This window comes from Simochromis diagramma, unplaced genomic scaffold (genome assembly GCF_900408965.1).
Source record: "Simochromis diagramma unplaced genomic scaffold, fSimDia1.1 OVJJ01000284.1, whole genome shotgun sequence".
Classification (NCBI taxonomy): domain Eukaryota; kingdom Metazoa; phylum Chordata; class Actinopteri; order Cichliformes; family Cichlidae; genus Simochromis; species Simochromis diagramma.
The window spans coordinates 2,486,059-2,508,963 of NW_024386871.1; the positions used below are offsets into that span (position 1 = coordinate 2,486,059).

The 22,905-nt window shown below is 38.6% G+C and overlaps 1 protein-coding gene across 2 annotated transcripts in view; it reads left to right on the plus strand.

The window, feature by feature from the left end:
• Positions 1 to 22,905, plus strand: part of si:ch73-72b7.1 (netrin receptor UNC5C) — a 180,307-nt gene that overhangs the window by 88,194 nt on the left and 69,208 nt on the right. For both annotated transcript variants that reach the window (XM_040031617.1, XM_040031618.1), the window contains exon 3: positions 10,688 to 10,831. In XM_040031617.1, the coding sequence (XP_039887551.1) occupies positions 10,688 to 10,831 (144 nt within the window). The remainder of the gene's footprint in view (positions 1 to 10,687; positions 10,832 to 22,905) is intronic.

Consider the following 22,905-nt stretch of genomic DNA (forward strand, 5'->3'; position numbering starts at 1 on the left):
CCACTGTCACCAAAGTGCTTGCTCATAGGTGTTCATGTGGTTGTTGGGGTTTTCTTTGTATTATTGTAGGGCCTTTACCTTACAATATCAAGTGCTTCGAGGAATCTGTTATTATGATTTGGTGTTATATAAATAGAAAAGAGTAATCCTCAGGTCTTGGTCAAACATGGATTAAGTTTTGGAAGTTTTGGATTTTGGAACTGCTCAAGATGTGTTTTAGTTTGCATAATTTGCTGCTCTAGGAAATTTCATCTCAAGCACACAATAATCAGTATTCACATACAAAGTATGGCAACTGAATAATTAAATAGAGCTGATGATATCGAAGATTGCGTTAAGTCATTGTTGTTGTTGTTGTTTGATAACAGCAATTTGATTAGAATAATGGGCAATAATTTCTCTGCTCTAAATAAACAGATGAAAAGTGCAAACAACACAGTCGAAATGATGAGAGAACGCCTTTTTTGGTGTCAGACAAAGCTTTTAGTTCACTTTGAAAATATAGGCAATGAAATTAAAAACTAATTACAAATGCTAGATATATGTATATATCTGTATAGATAGATACAGTATTATAGTACACAGTTTTAGTTAATCGCTTAGAAATCTACTGTAGGGTCTTTGATTTTACTGTGTGTGCACTGTTTATCTGTTTGTCTTTGGTAAAACCTATACTCTGTAAGCTGTTTACTTCTCTTTGTTTCCTGCTGTTTCAGCAGCACAGCTAGAAGCTTTGACCCCCATACTGCTTTTATTATCTGTTTTCTTTCTCCCTCTCTTCCCCTCTGTCCCATCTCCTTACTTGCCGTTCTCCTTTCTTTTCCTTTCTCTCTGCCTCATGCTGTTTTGTGCTCTACTCTAATTTCCACCGCCTGAAACTGGAGTGAGCAAAGTCAGATAAAAACCTGAGCTTGAGGAAACAGGGGAGAGAAGTAGGGGTTGAAGGAGAGATGTTGATGGAGGGTATCTTTAAGAGGACTGAAAAGGCCAACAGCTATCAGGGAGTCACACTGAGGAGAAAGACGATATGGATCTTGTTGTGCCTCCTGTCCCCCTCTCTCTGCCTGTCTTCTCATATTTTAGCAGAAAATGTAAAGTCAGCTTAAGTGTTGAAACACAGAGAAATTTGATTCTGGGGATAGAATGAAATAGATAAACAAACACAGCAAATGTGAAACAACCAAAAGTTGTGTTAAAAAGCTCTGTGTGCCCTGTTTCATTTTACTGCTCTTATAAGTAGAGTAACAGAAATGCAGACATTAAGTGTGGAAAATCAGAGAAAAAAACAAAACAAAAGGGTAATCAGTGATGATTTACTGTCTTGAAAGATTAAATATTGAGGACTGAATAATGGAGCAATGTTGAATTTTTTTAAAAAAAGTATGTTTATTGTATTTTTTGTGATTACATAAAGCTCAATAATAGAAATCAAGCTTTTTTTATATAACAAAGTTTAAAAAGATAAGTAAAATATGAATGCATGCTTAGTGATGCACTGATTTTACAATGGACTGCCTGCTTCCCCAGTGTCTTCTGTCAGTGCAGAAGCTACTGTCGCCAGCTCCCTTATTCACCGGGGGTTGCCACAGTGGGTAGCTTCACGTGTTTGACTTGGCAGAGTTTTGATGCTAGATGCCCTTCCTGATGCAACCCCAAAGGGATTTGTGTGTCCTATAGAGGTGTTGTCTGTTGCATGGGCTTGCATACATTTCCCAAGGTGAAATCTGTATATTTTTAAAATTTCAACAAAAAGTCCTTAGAAGGTGTTGTAAACTTTGCTTTCTGGATAATTTGCAATTATGCAGAAAATTATTTATTTATATATATAAAGCTAGCTAAATTGATACTGTTGGGCTTTCAGCCAAAGCCGCACATAAAAGAAACAAAAAGTTACCCCCCCCCCACAATCTCATTATTAGCAGTGACATTTGCTAAAACATGCTTACCATATCTCCATTTTAATTAATGTTGTGTAAGGTGCAGATCAGCATAATTTGTGCAGATCACATATGTTATTGCGAAGGGCATTTCTCCAGTGTTTGCTTAAGCCATATGCGTACAACCACAGTATATCTCCATTAGCCTTGAAGTGTGCTAATGACATGTTGTGTACCAGGTTACTTACTTTGTCTCCATTAGCCAAAGTGTGAGTGGTTATTAGTCTGGTAGCAATGACCCGTGACTCCACATCTACACATGCACAAACACGCACACATACATTATTGGCACACAAAGTATTGGCTCTGGTGATTTGTGACCTCTTTCCCTCCATTGCTGCCATCTCACTTGTATTGATTTTTTTCTCGTCTTTGTCTCTCCCTCTTTCTGTTTCTCCTAATGTTTCTCCTTTCCTCTGTCTTTTTTGCCCTCTTTCTGGCTTCACTCCCATTTTTCTCTGTGGCCATTTGTTTAGTTCTTTTTTTAAATGTTGCTACAATGTCTGCAAATGTACAATATCTCACCTTCTTGAATACAGAAAAGGTACATACCTGTGTCTATCTGTGCGTCTGTCTGTCTGTCACAAGAGAGAGAGAAAATGTGTGATTGATAATGCTTATCTAAGTGTTTTTGGTATAGTTCCCTTTAGGTTTTCTTTTGGTTCATTGCCTCTGTGGAACTCTGGAACTGCTAAAGGACTCAAATGTGCACACTCAGCAACATTTACATGCATACAAGCATGCACAGACACATACATTGTAATCAGTCACTATCACAGTGGAAACCTCTGAGCGAGTATACCCATGCACTTGCATGTATGCGTACATGCACGCGGTCTACACATTTTGAGTGTTCAGTTGGTTACAGACCGCTGATTCTGTTCTGTCAGTGTCCTCCATGATTTTTCCCTCCAAAGAACTCTGTCAGGCCTTGTTCTCTTCCTTTCTCACCATGCTTCACAGCCTGTTGTGATCTCACTTTAAATACCCCCTTTGGCTCTTCCGTCTTCATCTTTTAAACCCCCCTTCATCGTAATGCTTATTTAAAAACGTAACATTTAACCTAGCCCTCAGCATTTAAACTGTGCAATTTTGGTTTTTAATGCATAAATAATAATGATATAATACATTAAATTATTAGCATAATATATAATTTGTGTAAGTGCAGGCATAATCTATTTTGCATAATGTCTTATGTAGAACAACCTTCTTGAAAAGAGCTAATTTGCGACAAATGCTGGCCACACAAACATTTATATCTGCTCAGTTTTTTTTTATGATGACATCTAGTTCTGGTTAGAAGTTATTGTAGTTCGAAATGAAAGTTGAACTAATGTCGGAGACATCAATCATAAAACTGACATTTCAGCATTGTCGTTGGGACATTGCTGAAACTTCCTGTGCGTTTCTGGCTACTCTTTTGCTACAGATTTTGATTTGTCAGAGAATAACAATCACCATCTCCATATTAGGGATAATAATCATAACATCAATATAAGGAGGGACATTGCTGAAACTATTGGAATAGATCTGAGGAAATGTACAAAGAAGTGGAAACGGCAAGGTAAAAAAAGTCCTAGCGCTTTATTTATTTCTGCCATCTGTCACCACAAAAAAAACTGCCAGTATGTGACGACAAGGTGTGATGTTGGTATACCTATTGAGTTTCATCATAGGCGCTGCAAAGATTTACCACAGATGTCTAAATCAGGTTTGAGTAACCCCAACTGTGAGATGACACTAAAGATTTAGACTCAATCATGCAATGTTTGTTCTACCTAGGTTCTATTTGTACGCTATAATATGATAAATTATTCCATGTTCCTTAATCATCTGTAGATAAAATAGACTTTTAACTTGAATTTAACCATAATTAGCTTTAGCATCAAATATTCTTCTTTCCAACATTGGTCAAACAGCAGGTTTTGAAAGTACAGACTATGGTTAGGCAGCAGCAAACATAAAGTGTTTTTGTTGAAGCTGCAATATCTCAGTCCCTTTGGGGAATTTTTATTTCACTTGCCGCGGCTGCACAGTGTCGATCAGAGTGTTGGGTCACTTTCCTGACAACTCACCTTGATCTATGCGCACCACTCAGTGAGCTGCTCTCACAAAACGGGGCAAATATTTGCAAAATCAGGGACTCTGTCTGACTTCTTCAGATGTCTCTCTATGTGGAACTGATTAAATAATAATAGTGAGTGTTGACTTTTTCTGCAGCTTTTTCCCCCCCGCTATCCCTAAAGAACCATCTGGTTGACCTGTCACTGATCACACTATAAACAATTTGAGTGCTTTGCCCCTTTTTCCACCATCTCTTTCATGTTGTATACCTTTTGACCTCAAAATACCCTGTCTTTGTTTTATGTTTGCCATCTTTATTCCAGATTTTTATATCCATCTAGACTTTTTTGAGCTTTTGTTCATTTAATCCTAATCGGTACAGTTTTCTTCTGCATTCGCTTTAGCTTCCTGTTGAAACACAGCGGGACACCGAGAGACACAGGTTAATGGAACAAAGTGAAACTGGATATAGGATATAGAAAGAAATGTGTTTAACAGGTATATACATTTTTGGCACCTAAAAGACAAGTGAGGCAGTTTATTTCCAATGCAATATCAAAGACAGGTTTTAAAATTAACCATTTGTTTGATTGTATGGGTATTTTTACAATTTTAAAAACACAATTTCTAAAAACTTTAAATGAAATTAATTGCCATAATGCCAAGAGCACAGCAATAATATTTTTGAGGACTACGTCAACATTTTACATTACCTCCATATATTGTTTGCATTTCATCTTACACATGGAGAAAGGCTTGAAGGGAGCTGAATTATGATACGCTGTCATGTATTATATTGGACCACTGCTGGCCATGAGTGCAGTAAAAGTGAGTTTACCCTCATCTTAAATTTAGTAAAAGAAGCCAGAGGAGGTGGTTCATCAGCCCTTTTACTTATTGTGGCTTTAGCCATTGCTGTTATTTTATTATGATTAGGGCTGTGGTATATTTTATTGGGTGTAACAGTGACCACATGCAGCCATCAAGTGTGTGTGTGTGTGTGTGTGTGTGTGTGTGTGTGTGTGTGTGTGTGTGTGTGTGTGTGTGTGTGTGTGTGTACATGTGTGCAGTAGTGATTATGAAGCTGACCTTTGTATGCTGGTAGTACATTTATCATAGAAATGCTGCAGACTTTAATATTGGGCTGACTAGCTGGAAAAAGAACAGAGCACAATGTGTTCCTATGGATCTGAAATCATCTAAATCCTACTGCAAGGGTAAGCAAAAGATATTGCGAGATGACATGGCAAACATTCCCCTGGCCAAACTTTAAAAACAAGTGTGGGTGTTGTGATTATACATTTTTCAAATAACAGTGAAATCAGCCAGTTTTATGTTTCCGTTGTACTATGTAAACATTTATTTATTTATTGTTTTAGTTCTATAATAAGATAAGGTAACCTTTATTAGCCCCACACGTGGGAAATTTGTTTTGTTACAGCAGAAAGTGGACAGTGAGGTTACAGCAATTACAAATTAGTTACAAAGTTACACAGATTAAGAAAAAAACACTTGAATAGGATAATAGAATAAGAATGAGATACTGTACACAATAGAATAGAGTAAAATAAAATACTATGTACAACAGAGTAAAATACAATGCTGTCAGAAAAAAAGAATTGCACTTACTGTTATTGCACAGAAAAAGAGAATGAGGATATTGGTCATAAATGTGGCACTATGACACAAAGTTAAAGCAAGAGGGTTCTGGGTTTGAATCCACCAGCTACCTGGTACCTTTCTCTTCAGTTTCCATACTCAATGGCAGGGGTGTCCAAGTCCAGGCCTCAAGGGCTGGTGTCCTGCAGGTTTTAGATCACTATTTCATTCCCAGGCCTCTGGAGAACTTCAAGACATGTTGAGGAGGTAATTTAGCCATTTAAATAAGCTGGGTTGGATCAAGGACACATCTAAAACCTGCAGGACACCAGCCCTTGACGCCTGTAGTTGCTCTATGGGTTCTCTGGCCTTTTCCCAGTTCAGTGATAATTACGTTAGATTAACTGGTGGTTTTCAATTGGCTTTAGGTGTAAATGAATGATTGTCTGTCCCTCTGTGTTAGCCCTGCAACAAACTGGTGACCTGTCCAGGCTTTGGCCCGTCTCTCATCTAATGACAGCTGGGGTAGGCTCCAGCACCTCACTGCCACTTGAATTGGATACGTGATTCAGATAATGCATAGATGGATATTCATTTTACACTTTTAGCAGTGGATTTCTTAAGATCACAAGCTTAAGGAAAAGCCTAATCATAGAGACAAAAAGAAGAGTTATGACCTCGGTGATGATGAGTGTGTTATGCTGTTTTCCAGATCTTCTTTATTATGGACTTTTTTGAGGTGGGCGGGGGTATGAGTTTTTTGCAAAACTAATACATACAATATGTCTAAGCTGGACTTTAAGCATTCCATCCTAAGTGCAGCAAGCAGAGATGAAATTATTTGCATGTGTCATGTCTCCATTAAGAAAAAAGAAGAAGTTCTGGAGTGACAAACACATTCATGCAGTATTGTACTTCCATTCCCCGGGTGACAAGTAAACTTAGTTATATGAATCGACGCTATACGACTAACAGAAATATTTTGGGGTTTGTGCAGTTTTGTGATTGATAGAAATGTTTGTGACAGTATCCACTTGTCTTGATGCTTTTCTTCCATTTTTCATCTTCTTCTTTCCCTTCACCTCCCTCAGCTGACAGCAGTGGTTTTGTTGATGTGATGTTCTGTCATGCTACAGAGACCCAGAATTCCATGCTTGTCTCCTCATAACAGATTGATGTGAATTCTTTGAGCACAGTATTGAAACAAAGTAAGGCACTGAGTGATCTGGGACTTTTTAAGCCTCAGGTAGTTCCGTCAGATTTTGCCCAGCAACTCTTGCTTTGTGAGTTTTGCATTGTCAAACACTGGAAACAACCAGGGCTGTCTCAACAGCACAACTCCGGGCCTAGTGACGTCTGTCTTTATCTTATATATCCATGTGATGTACTATAAACCTTGAAAATCCGTTTTCATGCGGAATGTCACCGGTAAAAACTTGTGAACAGCTGCATAATTGTCATGTCAAAAACATTGCATACTTAGGCCACAGCTGTTCTTCCTGCATAGCCTAAAGCCATTATTTAAGAGTTACATTCATTCAAATCAATAACTTTTCTGTTTTCGGCTTTGAAACCATAATTTTCTAATATATTTCAATCAGAGGGTTGATGTTTGAAATGTGTAAAACCGTAGATTGTTGATAAAATTTGCATCTAGGACTCATAACTTTGAGCAAATGTATTACATATCCAAACTGACAGAATGAGCAAACATCCCTCTGGGGCTAGAGGTAGATACTGAGGTGGTAGATGGGTTCAAACATCAGGCAGATGAACTGAATATTTTGCAGCTTAAGATACAACAAAATCAAACCAGAAATGTTTGGTAGAAGGTACGAAGAATATAATGCAGTGCAACTTGAGTTGTCTGTCTGAACTAGCCTGCAGGCTTTGTTTTATTTAGATAGATTTCATGTGATTTCTTTGCATGACTTTCAGAGCAAACCCTATCTCATGAAAGTCAGATTATTGATTTTGAAAGTGAGAATTAGTTAGCATTAGCACGATGAAGACTTTATCCCTTCAGTTTTGACCTTTAGTCTCTACTACATTAACAAGGATTAAGTGCAGTGGCGGTCCTAACCTGTTTGGCGCCCTGGGCGCCCAACTCCCAGCAAATGGGCGATAGAAAACAGATTGGTGCCTATGCCATTCCCAATATGCGCTGGCATGATGTCGGGGCAGCATGAGTACGAGCATTTTTTTTTTCTTTTTTTGCCGATGCCCGTGATGCCGCCCCGGGCAACCGCCCGTGTCGCCCGTATCAGAAACTGCTACTGATTAAGTGGTGTATTTTCTTCAACATATTTTCATAGGAACAGCCATGTTTTTAATCTACTGTGAAGTTCTTAGCTCTTCACAGTGTGGTTTTTCACTGTATATGACCTGTTCCTAGTTTGTTTTGCTTTTTTGTCTGTTTTCTTTGTTGTTTCCTACCTTGTAAAACACATTGTTATCCTTCACTGCTGATCCCTGCCTCTTATGTAGGAGTTCAGGTGTTCTAGTAACTTTGCACTGAACCATAATTAACTGAAGTTTATAACTGAGAGTTCTGCACTCATGCTTCAGAGTATAGAGATGGTTAATTAGCTAGCCACTGCACAACCATTTAAAAATCTAATAACACATCTCTGGAAACTTTAAAATTCTTTTTTTCTGTTGGGTTGCTTTTTTATTAGCTGCAAGCTACAAGTTCAAAAAACTTTGAGGTTTAAAACCTTCAGCCTTCTGCTTGGAGAAAATATCTTATTATCCAGTGTTAGTCAGCTGCAGCTTCTCAGTCAGAATATCTGAGGTGCGCCAGCGTCCCACACGCTTTAGTTTTATTCTCCAAGCAGTAAAGGCAGGAGAGAGACCAATATTTGTAGTTTACAGAAACAGTTGTGAGTGTGCTCTCTTTTTTTTTCTTCTTTCGTGCTGCCAGATACCCCCCTGCCAGTTTGCCATTACCTTATTTTAATGGTGGAAAGTGCACATTTAATTCTGAGTGTTAAATTTTTCCCTGTTTTGTTTTACAAATTCTTAGCGTTCCTGCACACGTGTCTCAGTGTATCCCAGTGCAGCCACTGGCTTTGCTTGAAACGCTCCACTAATTGAATAATATTTAGCTTCTAATGATTTTTGATATTCAACCTAATAAGTCATGTACACAGTGTTGCAAAAGCTTTAAATATGTATATGTTTCCCATTTATTTGTCTTCATCAGAAGCCTGCTTCCACCCTCTCATTGAGTCACCAAAGCCCGTGGTGTCTTTCATGTACCATCCCATATGCTTCTTTGCATATGCTGAGTCCCTTTTTCACATCTAGCTGTCTGACTCTTTTGAACAATTCACTTAAATTGCTCATTACTTTGGCAGTAGCATTCTCACTGGTCTCCACCTTCTTCCTATCGTTCTTGCCCTTCTTGTACTCACACTTTTGTCTTTTTTTTTTGTCTCATTGCTATTGCTTGCCCACTCGTTGTCTCAGCTTTAGTCCTGGTTTCCTTGCCTGTCATAATTGTCTCTTTAGCTGCCGTTTTTTTTTTTTTGCCTCTGTTGCTGTGCTCCTTTGCTCTCTCATTTCATGCTGTGAAGCCATATCAATCTCCCTTGTTTGCATGTTTTCTCAAACATCAGTATGCACAACAGTTTTACAGGCTTTGCTCCTTACAGTGCTCTTCCCATCAATGGCTTTTAGCCCCTTTTTTTGCCTCCTGCTAGATTTTTATTTTTGGACTTACTCTACACTTTTCTCCCTGTGCCATCAGTCAATTTGAATTTCTGTATTATCTAAGGTCCCTGTTTACTTTCCACACACTCCATCTTATTGAGGTTTATTTATTTATTTCTAACTGAAAAGCCATACCGATCTTCCAGCTAGCTTACTTGAAAGCTTATGTTGCCTTTCTTACACTTTGCCCTTATGGGTTACTTATTAATTCTCCCACCAGCCATTAATGGCCTTAAGTTTGCCTCAGTCTTGTTCACTGTATTTCACTTTGTTTCCTCTTAGTCCCCCTTGCCTCAGTCCTGGCTTTGCTGCTATAACTGTCTCTCTTGTGGCAAGAACTTGCCGAGAGTCTTCATAAGTAATAGGCCCAAGTCAGATTTGTGGAGCCCCGTAGAGACGGTTTCTGGGGTCTCTGTAACTCAGCTGAACCTGAAATAAACTGCCAAGATCTCTTCTCATGGCATTTTGCCCATCTACTCCCCAATCCCCACGTACTCCTACTTGAATACATTTTTATCTCTGTTCCCTCCCTCTTTCCTTTTCACATTTTATCGACCTCTTCCACCTCTTAACCTGTCATCCTCCTCTCCCTGCAACTCTGTCATGTTGCTCTTCATTACATCTACCCGTCTACCATTTCTCTCATTGCCCTCTCCCCTTCCTTTCCAGTCTATAACCTAAAGTTTTTACTTTAATTAATCGCTTCTTGATAGTTCTGTTTATTTTCTCTCGAATATTCCTTTCCTTGGTCACAGAGTTTCTGTGACCAATTTTCTGTATCCTGTATGTAGATTTTTTTAAATGTAGATTTTCTGCGTCTCATCGTGAGTTTTTCCCTTAGACTTCATTTCCTTTTTTCTCTTTCAGTACCCCTCTATCTGTGCTCCCTTGTAGTGCTATCAGTAGGGTGCAGCTACTCAAATCTTACACTTATTCTTTACATAGGAGCTGCTTTCAAAACTCCAGAGAAAAGAGGGAATTGGGGGTGGACTGAGATAAAGAGTAAAAGCGCAAAGGAACAATCTCACAAATGTGATATTAAATCCAGAGTGGATCTACTCTGTAAAGTGACCTGGCTTTGTAAACACCAGCAGCTACTGAATGATTATCCTCAACTTTAATTTACTAGCTGAGATATTTATTATGGATTGCTCTTACTTTTTCTTTTTAAGCTAACATGTAAGCCATATCAGGCAAATAGAAGCTTATTTAAGATTCACATTTTCTGGAGAATCAGCACATGAGTAAGACAAGGAAATAAAAAAAATAACTTATTTATGACTTACCATTTGTTAGCGCTTGCATTTTTGCTCGATTCTTATTCCCAGTTGAAATTGTAAACAAAACAATGGTGTTTTTCCCTTTTGCTGCAGGTCTGGTGGTGAGAGAAGCCAGCATAGAAATAACACGGCAGCAAGTGGAGGAGCTGTTTGGCCCTGAAGATTACTGGTGTCAGTGCGTGGCCTGGAGCTCTGCTGGAACCACCAAAAGCCGCAAGGCACATGTCCGGATTGCATGTGAGTTAGCTACTCTAAGCATCCATACAAGATATAAAAGTTGGAAAATACTGCTTATGGGAGTGGATTGTCCACATTATATATTTAAAGTTTTCTATCTGATAAACAAAACAAAACATTTTCTCTCATCTCAGTGAAAATGTGTACGTTTGCAATCTTGTGCACACAGATACACTAAACAGTTATCATGGGTTGATTCAGTCTCATGAAAGCCTTTTGTAAAACACAGTAGCCTAAAACTGAAAGCAAACAGGGAAAACTGATTACCTTATTCAATGCAAATAGAGGCATCACAACTGACTTAACCCCCTGGTGTGTGTAGTTTATTATCACTCTGTAGTAATATGAACACAAGTGCAGGGATGTTATACTGCCTATTTTTCTTTTACAAATAAAAACGCCAAAAAAAAACCATCCAAGTAGTCTAGATTTTTTCTTTATCATCTCATCACTTACACCAGTGATTTTATGCTGCACATACCTGCTGTGGATTTCCACAGAACAGCAGGACACGATAAAGTGAGTTTGTTACCTTGCTTTGAAGTTTAGGTGTGCAGTCGGCTGTATTACTTTATGCAATATTTGTAACGGATGAAAAGAATCGTCTTGTTTCATGCATGTGATTTTACTAAAAGCACATTACAGTTGGTTACATTTTAAGCAGGAAAAACTGGAGAGTCAGATTTTTTTTTTTAAACTGAATTAACTAAAAAAAACCTTTGAAGAAAATGTACCCACCATATATAATGCAGTGTAACTTTTCCAAGCAGAGAGTTAGCACTATAACTTTGGTCGACCATCAGTAGCTTCCTGTTATGGTCTGGTGAAGAATTTAATAAGACAACTGGGAGTCTGACTATAAGGTCACCAAAAGAACACAGCACAGATTAGACCCGGCCAGACTTCATATCATTCTAACAGACAGTACTACTATGTAATACTGCATACACAGTTAACACATGGGGAAATCATTTCAGGAGTCCCCCAGCAACAGCTCAGGGAAAGGAAAAAAGCTAAATCCTGTCACGAGTGATGGTCATTTGACAGCTGTACAACATCTGAGGAGCAAGGGAATTGAGATGTTTGATAAAAAAAAATAATCTAAAAGAAGTCGTTTGGTCTTTCAACATAATCCTCATATAAAACAATGGATTGTTCCTTGAGAGCTTCTTTCACTGAGATTTGAAGCCACAACAGTAGTTTTCCAAGCGTCATTGCTCTGGTCAATTCAGCCATATAAGACAACTGGGACTTGTCTGAGTGCTCAGGTTATAGAAAGGTCAAGCAGAAAAGAAATACCAATAACAAAATCGACCCCACCTCTCCAGTTTACCAGGCTTATACTGACAGTTATGCTCTGCTTCAGTGCTCTCTCAAAAGGACAACTGGGGAATTTGACAGAGTCCATTCAGCATGCACACTGGATAAACTGCACACATCCCCATATGTAGGACTTTAACAGACAGTATCACTCTAGCAGACATGCACCCTGAAAGTCTTATTCTCCCAGGTTGGTCTTATTCTTTCTGCAGAAGGAAATCCATCATGCAGACCCTTGGGTTTTATTGCCACTTTTATTTGGCCTTAACTATGTATCACATTTTCACTTTTGCAGAACTTGATACCTGTGTTTATGTATTCACTCTCCAGTTATCTTGGAAGTATTCAGTATATTAATTTGGCAACAAAGGTCCATGAGTTTTTTTCACAGTGAACTTTAATTTGTATTTTTGCCTCTACACCACCTCTAATCAAAAAAAAAACCAAAACATATCATAGCATTAACTTTTAACTTAATAATGGCCATTATTATGCTGTGTTACCAATTTTTAGAAGCTCAAAAGTAATGTTAGGCCTGTTCTCTCATTTTCTGTGACACAGATAAAAGATCTCGAGTTAAATCTAAGTGTGGAATTTGAATTTGGTAGCTGTTTACTGGAACTGTCAATGTGAGGTCCAGTGCGATGTTGATGCAAAAGAAAGAAGGAATGTACTGGCCGGCCCAGCAACAGCAGAAATCTGGAAAACCAAGGAACGCAACTACATCTGATGATCATAGGAATTATTAACCAGATTATTTGGACAGATGAAACCAAAATTAACTTGTACCAGAATGATGGGATGAGAAAAGTATGGAAAAGGAAAGAAACGGCTCATGGTCTGTTGCATACCACATCATCTGTCAAACATAGAAGAGGCAAGGCTATGGCATGGGCATGTATGGCTGCCAACGGAACTGGGTCACACGTGTTTATTGATGATGTGACTGCTGATAGAAGCAGCAGGTTGAATTCTGAAGGGTACACAGCTATACTCTCAGCTCAGATTCAGCCAAATGCTGCAGAACTGATCAGACAGCGCTTCAACTGTGCAAATGGATAATGACCCAAATCAAACTGCAAAAGCAACCCAAGAGTTTCTCAAGGGGAGAAAAATGGAATACGCTCTTCAGTGGCCAAGTCAGTCACTTGATCTCAACCCAAAAGAGAATTGCTTTTCAGTTACTGAAGATGGAAGTGAAGACTGAGAGATCCACACCACAGGTGGAGCTACAGCTGAAGGTGGCTGCAGTAAAGGCCTGGCAGAGAAAGCACAGTGTTTGATGTCCATGTGTTCTAGACTTCAGGCACTCATTGACTGCAAAGCATTCAAGTCCCAGTATTGAAAACTGTCCTTATATTTAAAATTATTACTTTGCCCAAATAGGTTTGAGCTTCTAAAAAGCTGAAAGTCTGCACTTCAGTCACATCTTGATTGTTTGATTTGAAATCCAGTTCAGTGGTGTACAGAGACCAAAGTATAAATCCTGTAATTTTCCAAAAACCTATGGACCTAATTCTATTAATAACCGAATAATACATCGACATAAATCCATTTTGTTGTGTAGATCACATTTAAATCCAACCTTATATTCAATAATTCAATATGGTAAACAGAATTTGAAGAACTATTTTCTGTACTGAAACTCTGACCAGTATACTGTATGAATGGAGTGAGTACAAACATCTGCAGCATCATTTAAATGTCAAATCATTTAAAATTCTATCACCTTTCAAATAGATGATGATTTAAGGATTTTCTTTGATGAGCCATGCAAAATAAATGACTGAAAAATATATTTCAAAGTAAACTAATTGACCCAAACCTGAAACTCAGTTCAGCAGAGGTAGATACACCTGTGATTACTGACACTCAAGTTTTAATCGGGTGATCATTTGAATAAAATCAAGTACACCTGTGATTTACAATTAGCTTAATTGCATTAAAAATGACTTTCAGAAACCGTGCTTCAACAGCGTAGCAGTGAAAAACAGCCAGGTGAGTGCTTCAGACTTGGCACAGTAGATTATCAGTGGAAATGAGAATTTCTGTAAGAGCTCAAAGAGAATGAAGGGCATGCTCTCATATAAACATCAGCATCTATGCACAGCTTGGAATTAATGAGAAAATTCTGTCTTGAAGAAAGTCCAAGGGGAAAAAAATCATATATAAAACTAACACTTGCATAAGAACATGGGGGAAAAAAAGGCTGGTGATTAGTGGGAGCACATCCTTCGGGATAAGACTAAGATAAATTGTTCAGGTCAGAAGGGGTCCAGCATGTCGGGTATGAATCTGGCCAGGTATAACACAGTGAACGCATACTCTAACTAAAATTTATAATACTAGCTGACAAGACAGCTCCCACTCTCCAAAAGCTCAGGTGAACTGGAATATCCCAGTGTGATAATAATGCAAAAGCCCATTCATTTTCTTAACCACTTATTCGAGGTTGTAGAGGGCTGACACGCTACCAAAAAGAGCTTCTGAAAAGGAATAAAAAATGAAAACTATGACCAGGCAAGGTAGGGTCCTTAACCTGAATCTAATGTAACACCTTTGGGGTATTTCAAAGATAAAGGTGGACCAATATAACCCCTCCAGCAAAGAGAAGCTTAAAAAGAACATTTACAATGTCAGAACACCTCTCCAGAAATCTGTGCAAAAGGGGTATGCAGTCCACGCTGAGAGGGATGCTAGTTTTTAAGTAAATACTTAAATGTTTTTTTTTTTTTTTAGTAGAACTCTTAAGGTTGTGGTTTTGAATTTTACATAAGAGCAAATACTCTGCAGTTCAACAGTGTATGATCACACAGTATTGTGGCAGCAGTACATTCCTTCGTTAATTTGGCTTGTCAGTTGTAAATACCGTTTTAATTCATAACAGCATCACTACTCTCTGCAATGTTTCATCAGATGAGGATTTTTTTCTCTCAGCAGAGAGTTAGTGACACAGTCAGAAATATCCTTCTAAGCTCTGCTAATAACATTCTCAAATGGAGTGGGCCCTCCTTGGGGTGCAGTGAAATCTGGGTAATGTGCCGTTTTTGGCTCATGTTTGGGCTGATACATACTAAGAGACAGATGAATACAAGTTTATGTTTACAGGCTTTTGAGACTCGCAGAGGAAAACACATAACTGCAGACACTGCTGTATTGCTGAGTGACTTAGCTTATCAACAAGGTACTTGGCATCGATTTTACATGCATAAATGTGCCTATGTACGCAAGAATGAGAATGCATCACAACCCATTTACAGTATTGTTTATCATGCAGTAGCATTATTTAGCATGCACTGTGACATTATCACATCTCTTGATTTGAGTTTTTCATCCAACTTGTTTTGGGTTCAGATTCATTAATTAATTATTAATGCTGTAAAAAAGTGGTACAAAGTAGTTTATGAAATTACATTACATCACATCAAAGTTAAAATAAATAAATAAAACAACAGAAAAGTTACCAATATTTGCTATATTTAACATACAATGTTTTATATTGTTTAACCAGTCCTTTCGTGGCTGTCAGCGATCTGCGCTAAATCATAAATCTTCACACTAATTTAGCAAAAGCAAACTAGCTCTTTCCAGATCTTTTCTTTCGACATTTTGTCAGCCAACTTCTTCAAAGTAGGTAAAACTTTATAACTGCTCGTCTGTGAGACTTGCTGGAGGTTAGGTGGAGGGATGGTGAGGGATGATGCCTTTAAAACGCTTTGAAGGTTCAACAAATATCAAAGAAGAAAAAAATAATCTTCTATACTAAATCCTGGTAGTCTTTCATTTGATTAATTTCTCTTCATATCTCTTTTTTATGCATTTATTTTCTCCACGTACTGGCATATTTTCCTTCTGACTTTATCTGTCCCACCGTCCTTCACTTTCTCTCTCTCAGTTATAACAGTGACTTTTCCCTTAACCAGATCTGATTACACTGAGCCCCCTTTTGTGATAACCTTTTACTTCAAATCGACCCAACCTCCTGACCTACCCTGCTTTTCGGCTCCTATTTGGATCTACTGTTGTGATTAAAATGCTTCCTGGCAGCTAGAGCTTGCTGAGCAAAGTGTCTTTTTTTCCACTGCACCATGCAAAAGCAATTCAGCATTTCTCTCCTGCTTTCACCTTCCTACTCATTTTCTTCCCCATTGTTTTCTCCCCTGTTATTTCTTATTGCTTATTGAGAGTGCGCTCTTCATGAGCTTATTGTTTAATTCTGTCATCAGCGCTCTCTCTCTCTCCTTCTCTTGCTTTAAACTGTGTCATTCTCCAGCATCTCCAAGCTTTTTAATAAGTACAGATGTAACACTCCGAGGCACTAACAAAATATGCAGTTTGTAGCAGGATAATGGCAATAAGTGTTGTGACTCTAAATCTGTCACACACACACAGTGATACTTAATATCTGACAGTTTTATTGGACTTTTGTAGCAGACCACTTTAGCTTATTTTGTGGTTTATAAAGCACTTAGAGGCAAACACAGATATATTCACATAGTAAATGAGTCATTCACAGCATCGCAGCCAGGTACACGGGGGCAAGGGGAATGTAGACACATACATGCGCATAAATGTGCATGCAATGGCAGTCATGATCTCTGGCCCTGTGGCTATCAGGTCAAGCCTTTCTCCTTCAATATCTTAGCAATATGTCAAGGTCACACACATGCGACACGTACACACAGCCCTGCACACAGCTGCATGCGCACACAAATTTCAGATGATGGCAATTTGTTCTGCCACCTTCCACGGAGACAAGTGTTTGCATAGCAATCAGGAGTCCAGACACTCAGGGGCACAGGAGCACAGGCAGCTACTTGTGTCAACTGGAAAATGCCTGTTAGTGAATTTCGTCTGTTTTGTTTATGATGCAAATGTCTCAGCTGCATGTATTTAGGTTTTCCTTCAATCATGGTTAAATTGGACTAAGAAAAAACAAGTCTCAACAGTGATGTTTGTTTGTTTTTTTGTTTTTTCTTTTTGTGTGCAGGCATTTTTATATAGTTTCTACACTCACATAGGCTTAAACCTGTCTTTACTGTAGCTTATAGCATTAGACACAATCATTCCCCACCTCAGCAAAGGGAAATCACTGCAGTGGTTTGGATGTACAGTGGGGCAAAAAAGTATTTAGTCAGCCACCGATTGTGCAAGTTCCCCCACCTGAAATGATGACAGAGGTCAGTAATTTGCACCAGAGGTACACTCCAACTGTGAGAGACAGAATGTGAAAAAAAAATCCATGAATTCACATGGTAGGATTTGTAAAGAATTTATTCATAAATTAGGGTGGAAAATAAGTATTTGGTCACCTCAAACAAGGAAAATCTCTGGCTCTCACAGACCTGTAACGTCTTCTGTAAGAAGCTTTTCTGTCCCCCACTCGTTACCTGTATGAATGGCACCTGTTTGAACTTATCATCTGTATAAAAGACACCTGTCCACAGCCTCAAACAGTCAGACTCCAAACTCTGCCATGGCCAAGACCAAAGAGCTTTCGAAGGACACCAGGAAAAGTATTGTAGACCTGCACCAGACTGGGAAGAGTGAATCTACAATAGGCAAGCAGCTTGGTGTGAAAAAAATCAACTGTGGGAGCAATCATCAAAAAATGGAAGACATACAAGACCACTGATAATCTCCCTCGATCTGGGGCTCCACGCAAGATCTCATCCCGTGGGGTCAAAATGATCATGAGAACGGTGAGCAAAGATCCCAGAACCACACGGGGGGACCTGGTGAATGACCTGCAGAGAGCTGGGACCAAAGTAACAAAGGTCACCATCAGTAACACACTACAACGGCAGGGAATCAAATCCCGCAGTGCCAGACGTGTTCCGCTGCTGAAGCCAGTGCATGTCCAGGCCCGTCTGAAGTTTGCCAGAGAGCACATGGATGATACAGCAGAGGATTGGGAGAATGTCATGTGGTCAGATGAAGCCAAAGTAGAACTTTTTGGTATAAACTCAACTCGTCGTGTTTGGAGGAAGAAGAATACTGAGTTGCATCCCAAGAACACCATACCTACTGTGAAGCATGGGGGTGGAAACATCATGCTATGGGGCTGTTTTTCTGCCAAGGGGACAGGACGACTGATCCGTGTTAAGGACAGAATGAATGGGGCCATGTATCGTGAGATTTTGAGCCAAAACCTCCTTCCATCAGTGAGAACTTTGAAGATGAAACGAGGCTGGGTCTTCCAACATGACAATGATCCAAAACACACCGCCCGGGCAACAAAGGAGTGGCTCCGTAAGAAGCATTTGAAAGTCCTGGAGTGGCCTAGCCAGTCTCCAGACCTCAACCTCATAGAAAATCTGTGGCGGGAGTTGAAAGTCCGTGTTGCTCAGCGACAGCCCCAAAACATCACTGCTCTCGAGAAGATCTGCATGGAGGAATGGGCCAAAATACCAGCTACTGTGTGTGCAAACCTGGTAAAGACCTATAGTAAACGTTTGACCTCTGTTATTGCCAACAAAGGTTATGTTACGAAGTATTGAGTTGTATTTTTGTTATTGACCAAATACTTATTTTCCACCCTGATTTACGAATAAATTCTTTACAAATCCTACCATGTGGATTCATGGATTTTTTTTTTCACATTCTGTCTCTCACAGTTGAAGTGTACCTCTGGTGCAAATTACTGACCTCTGTCATCATTTTAAGTGGGGGAACTTGCACAATCGGTGGCTGACTAAATACTTTTTTGCCCCACTGTATGCGCTCAGCAGCAGCAGCCACAGTTGCAGTTTCACATTTGACCTTTTTGAGTATAAAATGGCATGCTTACAGTAGCAGTTCGAGTAATGCATATAGCAAAAACACACTGTCTTATACATATTTCTGCTATACATCCATCCACAGTCACCCTGAATTAACTTTCCAGTGGAAAACCCTCAGTGCTCTGTTCCTCGGTGCTCTCTTGGTGATATCATCGGGAGGATATTGGTTGCTGGCTCTGAAAGTGACTTCATGATGTTTGCAAACACTGAATAAACATTTTTGTACTAGGAATCCACAGGGTGTGTGTGTGTGTGTAAGAGTGTGGTTATGGTGTTTCACCACCGCTCTAAGCCACAGAGCTTTTTCCCAGATGTCAAATACTGCTCCAGGGTGCGCTTATGTGTTATAATGGTAAGCCGTGGTGTTGATTTACTTGCAACAGAACTCACTCGTTCACTCAAGTCACCTTTTAAAGTTTCATTTATGGGGAAAATTACATATGTGTCACGCAACGTAATACTATATAGTTACTGTTTTGTTGTGTCATATTCGCCAACAACATTTCTTTTTAGAAGGGGAAAAAGGGGACAATTTAAAGGGAGGCAGGAAGTTTCACATAGGTCTCACAAACAAAAGTCAAAGGTTAAAGCAAAACAAAATGTGTTGCAAAAATAAACTCTTATAAAACCTAAACTTAAAAAAAAGTTAGTTAAAGTTCAAAGTACATTACAATATCATTCAGTTCACTGCCACTTCCATGTGCTTTATATTGTAGGCTACATACGAAACAACAGCTGAACCCTTATGTGTGTGAAAAGTGAATTGATTCTTAGAATGATGCAGATTTTTAATGTATGTTAAAAAATATCTTCACAATATATTTCACTTAATATAAAAATATAAAACTTAAAAAATCCCAACCACAGAACAGATGAACGGTTACACTCAGTTTGTCCCCAGAACATATTGTCTCTTACCAGAGGTAGCACTCAACCTTTGATCTTGTTTTTTGTGTTAATGAGTCATTATACAAAATGGAAACACAGAGGAAATGCTGTTGCTATGTCAGCGAGCTGAGTTGTTTACTTGTTCGAAACCTGACTGTGGATGGAAAGACCTTGTCTGGTGTCTGGAGCTGATCACAGGTTGTGAAGTGTCAAAATGACAGGGTGGAGCATTGAGTGAAAGAACTGGTCTGAGTGGAAAGAGACTCTCTAAAGTCACTTAGAGAAAATGACTCCCTATATAACCACTCTGAAAATGACTGTGCCACTCAAGGTCACATGTCTTTCACTTCTAAAATATTTTTGAGTTTTATTGGTTTATCAGGACTTTTGCATAACAGTTCAGAGTTTTAAGGAGTCTTTGACTTTATCAAATGCTTGAAGAACCAATGATGAAAACTGCTCTTATAAAAATGTAATTAATTAGTATATTTGATTAGGAAATGCCACTACATGTTTAAGAGTGAGGTGTAATGGAAAAAGTATATGATGATGGTTTTATTGTAAGGTGGAAAACATGTTCGGCTATTCAACGTTTCTTTACATATTCTTTTTGCAGCATCACTGTAAACAACATATCACACAACAAACCTCAGACAACTTCAGCATGGCCATATATCTGATTAAATCTGACAAACATGTATTCATCTTTATCAGTCTTGTACAAATTAACTAGTATTTATAATATTAGCCATGACTGTAATGTTAAAAACAATACTCAGCAGTGGCATCACCCCAAACGTGCAGTCCTATATTGTTGAATGGCAAGATGGCGATTTGTGTATTTCAATCAGTAATGCAAATTTAATTTTGCTCACCTGTCTGAGCAATAGTTGATTTTTCCACCACATAGTCCTTTTTAATCTGCTCTCGGGTCGTTCTTAGTTCACTCAATCACAATGAAATTATAATCAATTTGTTTCTCTGTCTAACTGCACTGTTTTTGTTAAGCAGAAAGATTTTTTACAATCAGAACAATAACAGAGATTAACAGGAGAAAATGCAGAAAAGTGCTGCTCAATTAAAGCATGATCGCAAAAGAATTAATCCTGACAAACTTTAAGCTATGCGTGTGTACATTTAAGACCAATCAGCATTCTGTTAGAAACTACTGGCCAATTATGCTGCTGCTGCTGTGTGTGTGTGTGTGTGTGTGTTTTGGGTATGAAAATAGTTTTAATAGTTTGATTTAATGACCTGCCAAGAATTTTTTTAATTGACTCCATGCCAAGACAGAATAATCTAATGACATGGTAACTGTATAGTGCGTTACAATGATTGCTTGCTATAGCTTTCAAAGCTCTGCAGGCTGTGGCTTGTTCTTCCTCTTTGGCACTCTTCTTTGTGTCCTGTGGTTCACTGATCTGTTTGAAGTTAGCCCATGTTAGACAGTGATAGATGGCTTTTGTTATCAACTGTTAAGTATTTTTTGGAAGTCTCTGCTCTTGTCTACACACGATACATGAACTACAGTACTTCTGAGGTTAGATTGGAAATTTACAGTGTTTTGGACTTGTGTTTGTCAAATACTGTTTTCAGCAAAACCATTATTTCAGAGTCGATTTACACACAATGTAGCATTTAACCCTAATATTAATATTTAGAAAGTAACAAAGATATTCTAATAAATTGATAAAATGGATTACGTGGATAAGCAGTTAAGTGGGTGGATGTGTGGATGGATCACTTTGCCCTCTTGACTCTAAGCTGGATGAGCAGCTAAGGAAACTGACTGATGGAGGGATGAATTACTTTGCCATAAGCCACTGGTCCCTCCTGCTTCCCACATTACAGTCATTACAAATGCAAAATAATTGAACTGAGTATATCTATAATTATATTTTAACTAGGCAGAATGAAAATTGGGCTGCCTGCATCACAAAAGATGTGTAAAAAGCACGATGTGGATATCATAAACTTGAAATAATTTGCATTGCAGTTATCTGCAACTGAAATGTAGATAAGACTTTAAAAGTACAAATCCACAAAAAAAACATCTTTGTTATAATAACAAGAGAACAAATGTAATTTCTTTCCACCATAGCCATGGCTTAAGTGGATGGTTATCATTTAACGTTTTAATTTCAGATCCATTTATATCCCATTTTTCTGATGTTTATTAAATGATATCTTCTTCTTGTATCACCTGCATCAATTTGCTTTTCTTCTAAGCCGCAGGTCTTCTTTCTTCTTTTTTTAATTACAATCAATTGTGAAGGACGTGGATGCACAAATTATCCTCTGTGAAAGCGAAGGAGACTCCTTTCCTCCTTTTTTCCCAAGAATCTCACATTGCTCTTTATTGCTTGAGCAGCTGCATCAGGGGAAACCAATATGATTTGGCATTGGTAGTATACAGGCAAAGACACCCATTCTAGATAATTGCTCTGAATGTGCTTATGTAGAGGTGCCTGAGGCAACAAACTAACCACAAACATAATAACAGTCTTACTTGAGCAATGGAAGAAGAAGTTTCAGAGGGAGAGGAAAAGAGGGGGCGATGATGGACTCGAGGAGAGGGAGATGAGGAGAAAGGCAACGAGGAGTTTATGCATGAAGAGGTCATTTTTGAATAAATGCTGACACTCTTTTACTGTACATATGAGAGCGTTCCCAATGAAGAACAGTGCACAAGGTCTCTGCTTCTCAACTCTGCTGTAAATCTAAAAAGGTCTCTCAAGAATGTAGCCATGGTTTTGTTATATTTATGAATGAGTGAACTGGGTTCAGTGAAATGATTCAGCTATACCTCCTGTTTTGTGCATGCAGTAATTTTCCTTGGGCACATGTGTGCACAGCAACACACATCTGTGGCCCCCAGTGTCACAGACACAATGTCACAGACACTTAAACCAAAGCAAAAAAAATAATTAAATAAAAAAAAAAACCACACAAACAAAGAAAAAACCCACCTTTCAAATAAACTTGTGCTCTTGCTACCAAACTGGTGACAATTTGTCAGCCATAAGTTATCAATGTGTGTAAATGTGTGTGTGTGTCTATTCATCCCCCCAAGCAGTTTGCTTT